General features: G+C 39.3%; 1 protein-coding gene across 1 annotated transcript; it reads right to left on the reverse strand.

The window, feature by feature from the left end:
* Nucleotides 1–2,099: 2,099 nt before the first annotated feature.
* On the reverse strand, nucleotides 2,100–7,263 carry LOC106662738 (cuticle protein 19-like). Its single transcript, XM_014386982.2, has 3 exons — nucleotides 7,176–7,263; nucleotides 5,010–5,294; nucleotides 2,100–2,729 (listed from the first exon to the last, which is right to left on the reverse strand). Exons 1-3 carry the CDS (start codon nucleotides 7,188–7,190, stop codon nucleotides 2,343–2,345), a joined length of 687 nt encoding a protein of 228 aa, XP_014242468.1. The 5' UTR covers nucleotides 7,191–7,263; the 3' UTR covers nucleotides 2,100–2,342.
* Between the last annotated feature and the right edge of the window lie 392 nt (nucleotides 7,264–7,655).

The following is a 7,655-nucleotide window of genomic DNA, read 5'->3' on the forward strand; positions in this document are numbered from 1 at the left end:
AACAAGTGACCAATGGTAACTCCTTATACATTTTTGCGCAGATTCCAAAACCGAAGTCAATTTTTTTTCGTCATCGACGCCACTGTTTTTATTTTAAATGGGAACCCCAATTTTTTAAAAAAAATTCTGAAACAAGATTTTTTTTCTGAGAGGAATGAAAGTAACAACTTTCGAATATCCACAAAATTGACAGCTCTAGCATTTTCTGAAAATATTAAAAAATTAAGAAAACTTCATAAACATTGTGTATTAAACGCAATTTTACATTTTCTTTTTTCCTCATGAGGGGGGTAAGTAAACATAATATCAATAAAAAAACTTTAAACACAACCATTTCTCATAATAAAATTGCAAAAAAAAAACAACAACATAAAATAGAAACTTACGTTTAATAAACATTGTTTATGAAATTTCTTTAATTTTTAATGTTTTCAAAAAATCCTAGAGCTGTCAATTTTGGAGGTGTTCGAAAGTTGTGGTACTTATTCTTCTAAGATTTTTTTTTCAAATTTGCTGTTTTGCGGTTCCATTTGAAATAAAAAATGACGTTGACTTGAGTGTTATACTTTAGAATAGATTTGATACTTTGGCTAGTTTTAAACCTACAAAAAAATTTAACTTTTTCTTAACGCTCCAGAAAATCAGTTTCCATTCGGGATTTGACGAAAATTCCGGAGATCTGACACTGAATGCCGAGCCTTGTCCGATGTTATAAGGATTTCCATATTTGTATCTTGTTTTTCTCGCTCATCAATAAAAACTAATTTAAAAAATTAGCACATGAAAAATAAAGAAGTCTTGGGAAAAAGTGTGCTGAAAGTGTTCTGTATTAATTTGTACTTTTGCTATTTTATTATTAATAATATGCTTATTTAGTACATATTTCATTTAAAAACTTGATTTCCCATGTCGAACAATTCTCATATATAAAACGAAAGGAACTCTGAAAATGGCTACGGTTATCAGGTAAAATACACAGAGAACGTTTCAGAAATAAAAACACGAAAAAAAAAAAAACGGCTCCTCCACCAAAAGAAAAATAAAGAAAGGTTGAGGAGGGTAGATGGGCTTTATTAATAATTAGGAAAATGATAGTTATACCCGGCGCCCCTACCGAATTTATAAGAAAAATGATTGGTGAGGAGTAAGATATGGGGATTATGAAAAATAAAGGGAACTAGAATAATGCTTATTTATAGAGGGATTAGCAGATTTATATAAAACATAGGGGGTGGGGTTGTTCAACAGACTCCTAATCTAAATGAGAATTTGCTTACTTGGTTACTCCTGCTGGAGGGCCCAGAGATTTAGTTTCTCTGTCCGTGCTCGACTTCCACTAGCTGGTAGGAAGAGGTGTTAGGCTGATGTCACAGTTTTTTAACTGTAACGTTCTGGCATTTGTGAAGACGTTTTTGCCATATTAATACCGATAGTTTTCATACTCTTCCTGGGTGCTTTGCTTCCTTTAGGGCCGGACTACAAATCTCCCTGTAGTCGAATTGCCCGGTGATAGGCCATTCGCATTTCAGAATGTCTTCTCGAAAGAGAGAAATAGGCTTTACAAAAGCAAGTATTATAATGTGGTTTGTTTTTATCACAAATCCTACCACTCAAAATAACAAGCCAATTTCATCACAATCAAACATCGCCAGCCGAAAAGTCGAGAGTTTTATAATCAACTCAGTACCAACTAAATACATTAGAATTTCGTGAAAAGTAAAGGCCCTCGTGTTTCAATACAAACTGTGAACAAATAAAATTAGCTTGGCTATGATATCCTAGCAAGTTCTTTCTATTCTCATTATCTATCTATCTCATGATCTTCATGGTACCAGTTTTTCCGTATCTTGGACAGCTTTATTAGAAGAAATACTTTTGTAATCACCTTTTCGGATTTTGTTACACTTCGTGGCTCATATTTTTACAGACCTGTTATAAAAAACTTATCATCGTTGTCAAAAATGGTGAATAATAAAATATATTGCATTTGTTAGTCATTTCTTTAAATTACTTCATGTTAACAAACAACCTCTTTATGAGTTACAACCCTATATATAAAATTTTTGTTGGGATTTGTAATATGGAGTAATGAAACAGTGTTTCAGGTAGAAATTTATTGCAATGTTTTTTTTAAAATAAATACACAAATGCCCGTTATGGGTTTGTTGATAGTATTAAAAAAAGGTACACAAAAAGCCCGGAGGCACTCCGAGCAGAATAAATAAATTGCTTTGCCTTGATATGAAGCCGAGTCATTGAGTGGGGCGCAACAAGGTTTCTTTGGCGTTCCGATGCGTCGTTGCGCCCTACTCGTCAAAGTTGCGGCAATTTCCAGTCGGTATCTATTTCCTGTAGTGGTAAGCGTGCTCAAGTCCGCCGTGGTAGGATGGTTGGAGGGTGACGTGGACGGGGGCGGCTACGTGGTGGACGGGGGTGGCAACGTGGTGGACGGGGGCGGCAACGTGGTGGACGGGGGCGGCAACGTGGTGGACGGGTGCTGCGACGTGGTGGACTGGGGCAGGGTGGTGGGAAGGTCCGATTTTCTTGACTACGGCGTTGAATCCGTTGTGGTCATCAGCGGTGTACTCTACAACCCTGACGGAACCGTCGGGTTCGACGAGACTGTAAGAGCCCTTGACGACGTCGCCGTCTCTCTCTTCATACTGAGATTTGATGTCTCCTGTGTGAGGGTCGTGGACTCCATAGTTAAAGGCGTATTTCGGGTAGGACTAAAAAAAAAATTAACAAAAAAATGAACATACGGCATAGCATGCGATGATATTTGGAAGGTAGGTAAGATATGCTACTCGTACGTATCCTGAATAAAAAGTTTAACACAAACAACAAACACCAGGCTGAGTTCGTGGGCTGTTTTGGTGGCTTAATCCATCATTCTCACTGTTTTCGGGTTGAGTGATTATTCGGATACGTGCAGAACGCCGTATCGGATAGGGCACCCTTGGAAGGGCCAAGACCTAGATTTGAAAGTAGAAAGTACACTCAAGGCAAGATTTTTCGAGTCCACCCCATGATCGCGTAGCCCATGATAGCCCTTACAACCGTTGGACGTAAGTCACCATTCGCAACCAACGCATTAGAATCTGATTCCATTCAGTTAAGAGTTGTTAAGTCCAGCATTATTCTTATGTTAATCTACGTTTTTAGTTGGTCCTATTTAATCAAGGTAATGATTTAAATTGATTTATAATTTTTATGTAAAGTGTGGTTGAGATGAAAAATTAGTGTCACGAGCGGCTCCTATACCCCGTTGCTTTAACCAGCTGAGCTGAAGTAACTTCGGTCCCCCGAGCCACCAACTCAACCATCTCACCCAGTTAATCCTTTGTTAACTAGGGCCAACTAAAACCGTATGGATTAATATAATAATTACTGAAGTACCTGCACTTCCCTAACCCGTGGCGACTTATGTGCCGACAATTGAATCCTATAACACGAAATTTAAATATCTGACAAAGAGAGGGGAAGTTGAAAAAGTTGTAGGTTGAGATGATGGGTTGTCCCGGGGGAATACAGTCGCGATAGCTTGTGAAACTAATTTTTCATCTCAACTACAACTATAAAAATTATAAATCAGTTATTCTTTTGTATTTTGCATGAAGTTTGCACTAGGACTTAAAATGGAAGGACGGCTTTCTAAAAACACTCGGCCTTGCCCGCAAGAAATAAGGTGAAATTTTTACAATTTTCAAAATGATTGAGTAACGGGGAACGAGTTCGGGGTCAATACTAAAAGCAGGAGGAGAAAGGTGTCCGGTAACCGATTCCTATACATCTTTAAAGTGATGGGAAAATGGAGCTTGTTATCCAATGGTCAGACGAACGGTAGCGAGGTCGAAGACCGTGAATCCCGCTTTTACTTTCTTTCGAAAAGCAAGTTCAATCCGGTTTTTTACTTGCAGAAGTCATTAAAGAGAATGTCCTTAAGATTTGTCGTGTTCAGTTGGGCAAACGCATATGTTCTTGAGAAATTCTTCGGTGGCTCTGGTCGGACATTTTATGTTTCGTGATATTCATTCGAGTGGTATGTGAATGGGATATGCTAGCATTTGGGTCGTTAACGATCTTTAGATCTTGATTTATTAAAAGTCAATTCAGATCCGTGTGAATGTTTGCGTATCGATCTTCCATGTGTTGCCCAACAGCTTTTCATTTGAGTTTTTACGGTTGACGTTCCCACGTATTTGCACCCCAGTGCATTTTTATAAACAATATTGGGAACGGGTTAGTCACAATTGGCAAGAACAATCAAATTGGATCGGCGCGGAAATAAAGAAATAGTGCAAAATCCGTTGTTCTGCAATTTCCTGAGATTTTCTCAAAGCCGAATTCTCCCTGCTCCCACGTCGGCGATTGTACAAGCCTCTCCCGGCCTTGCCACTCCCGTTAGAATAACAAATTATTTTCCTTTATTAAACCGTTTTTTCCCAGCGAAGGCCGTAGCGACGCGCTAACGTGTGACGGCGTACTTTTTTATGACGGCTGCAATTGAGATTGTCGTCCCTCAAGGCGATCCGGATTCGATCGGACGTTTTACGTTCACGGTTACCATAATATTAAATATCAGGTCTAGGCTGAAATCGTCCATTTTTACTAAAAATGGTCACTGTTTTACTAACTTTATCAACCGCCACTGATAAACTGACAGTGAAGAGCCCAAGAACTCAACCTCCTCTAGACAAAATTAATTCTTCACCCATTTACAAAATTCGATTTGATTTCATTATCAATGAGCCTAACTATCCTCAACGCGAACTAAACTTTCTTGTTTTTGTAAAATCCAGCGGTCAACGAGAACGCCAACCAATCTTCCAGCTGTGAAGAAACATTCGTCATTGAACATCAAAGATGACTTATTGTTTATCCATTAAATTACTAGGCTATAATATCAAACAGAATCCTGCTAATTCTTGCATTAAAGCTCTGTAGTTCCATCCGGTTGGATGACCGTGGAAGGCCACTTTGGGGGTGGACAAGAGCATCGTACTTACATAATGTTCGTGGTCGTGGTGAGGGGCGTAGCTGGCGTACTCGACTCCCTCGTAAGGCAAGACGGGGGCGGCGACGGCGACGGGGGCGTGGGCGACGTGCACAGCGGGGGCGGGAGCGACGTGTACTGCGGGGGCGTGGGCGACGTAAGGGACGGCGTCGTACTGGAAGCCCGGACCGTGGCCGACGGGGGCGGAGAAGTAGTTTCCTTCATACCCGCCGTAGAACTGCGGCTCGACGAGGCCGGCCTGGGTCGCCGTCAGGCAAACCACTGCCAAAGTTACGATCTGAAAAAAAAAATTCTTAAGGGATGAAGCAAAATCTATTTTAAAAAAAATAAATATTATAATGAAAAAGAAAAGGGTTAAAAAACTCAAGTTTCTTCTTTAAAAAAATAATAACGATGTGAGATGTGGTCTGCGGGGTGATGTCCCTGGAGTTTGGTCGTTTTCGATCATTTTGGTCAGGCCCAAGCTCTGGCAAAAGCCGAAACTTGTTTGAAAGACCAAACCAGCGAGGACAGGCAGACCTAAATGATCGGAAACGACCAAACTATGACTGACCATGTTTTAAATTCCGAGAAAAAAATAAATGTGCCGCTATCATTTATGTTACTTCTGTGATCCCAGATAGCATAATTATATGCTTATAACTTCTTATTTGGCAGCGGTTTCAATTCTCTCCCTCCGTAAACGACGTTTTTTTGTAGGATATGGGCATGGGTTTCGCAACTGTGGGCGTACGCGTTTCTGCAGCCGGCCAGCGTGTCCACGAGTGTACACACAGCTATTTCGCTCTTACGCCGAAGGAAGGAAAAACGTACGTGATGGTTCGGTCAATTTAATCCAGTTAACGAGCCATTTTTCTTACTCTCGGCCGCTTCCATAATTCTTTAACATGAAAGAATTACGCAATCGCCATGAGTGAACTACATAGCATAATTTGAACGCCCCACATTCTTTTCCAAAAAATTTGCCAAAACCTTACCAGATATTGGCTGATAATGATAACTGTGTTCAATTAACAATACGAGAGTTTGATTTTTACATTCGTTATTATCTTCGGAATGCTATGTCATGCTTGGCTTGCCCACTATTAACTAACTTCGTATAATAAACTCCTTTTAATTATGGAGCTTAAAGCAACCCTGACTCGATTATTCCTACCGTAAACAATTGCACAACCCCGTTTCAAAATGTAACGACTTGGCGGAACAGCATAGCCAATGTCTCGGTAGTTATTGTTTGATTTCATGAGTACATGAAGAAAAAATGAGTATTAGTTGTAAAGTTCACTTTAAATTATTTTTTGAATTTTAATACACGGCGTAACTTTTAATATTTCAGTCGTTCCAGACAATTTTTAAATAAACGCGGGTTTTATGAAGTTACACTATTTTTAAGAAAGAAAAAAAAGACGCCATAAATTTAAAAGTTTTTGGTGTTCTGTGCTTTTGAAGTGAAAATTTAAAGTTTGACGTGAAGTGATAGCCAACTTCAGGTTGAATTCGGCACGCTACTCAATATTCGACCCTTGATAAAATAACTCAGCATGTTACGATGATAGTTCAATATAAGAACAGAAATGTTATATTAGGTCTCCAAATATGAGTATTGTGTTCTGCATATCTTGGCAGATGCGTTTTTACTTCTACTTCAGTTGTTTGTCCAAGGCAGCGAGGATAATCACGCCGAATTTTATGAAACGATCAAACTACACGTTTATCACCCCGCAGACCAGAAGAAGTCTGCGACCAAAGAAGATGGAATTGACACAAGACTGGATTATTTACGTTATTCTACCTCTAGTAAAAAAATTATAAATGCATCGACTATATTATAAACTCTTCTTAAAAAAAGAAAAGAAGATATCAATTATGAGAGATATTACACTTATACAATTTTAAAAAAGTGCTTAAAATTCCAGCAGCAAGTGGATTTCCTGTAAAATCGAATGTCGAAAAGTTAAACGTCGTGAACCCAATGGAATTTGAGCAATGAAAGAGAAGATTAATCGCGCACTTTTTTTGCTTCTTGAGCAGAACACTGACAATTGACACCTTGGGCTTCACCGGTTTGGCCCAGAGTGGGAAATAAACGAAAATGGAAAACACTTGAACACGGTTCACAGAAATCCGTCGCCGCTGGGCTTGTTAACCGTTGAAGTACCTTGATAAATGCCATTTCTCCTGTTGTACCGAAGTTCTGGAGTAGACTGGTGCCTGGAAAGGGTTGCTGGCGGCTTTTATAGTTGTCAGGGGAGGAACGCAAGGCCGCCCCGCGGAGGGGGGAGGCGGAGCCAACGTCGGCAAAAGCTCCGGTTTCCGCCTACATTGCACCACGATGCTAAGAAATGATGGCATTTCAGGCTGAATTTTCCGAAAGATCGATTTAATAAAAAATGAACGATGACGTGACGATTTTCGAACTTCCATATTTAAAATGGTAAAGTTCGAATATGCCGGAAATCCAAGTCACAAACTTCATAGGTTTTTTGTTTACTTTTTTGAGAAGAAATTTGTCTCGTTATTTACATATTTAATCATTACCCAACTAGCTGAATCAACCCTCTTAGATTGTGCATATGCTTAAATATATATATGTATGTACATCAGCAGACGAACTTGTAGTGTACGTGTTAATTTGTAA

Source organism: Cimex lectularius, unplaced genomic scaffold (assembly GCF_000648675.2).
Source record: "Cimex lectularius strain Harlan isolate CLEC.00 unplaced genomic scaffold, Clec_2.1 scaffold425, whole genome shotgun sequence".
NCBI classification, from domain to species: domain Eukaryota; kingdom Metazoa; phylum Arthropoda; class Insecta; order Hemiptera; family Cimicidae; genus Cimex; species Cimex lectularius.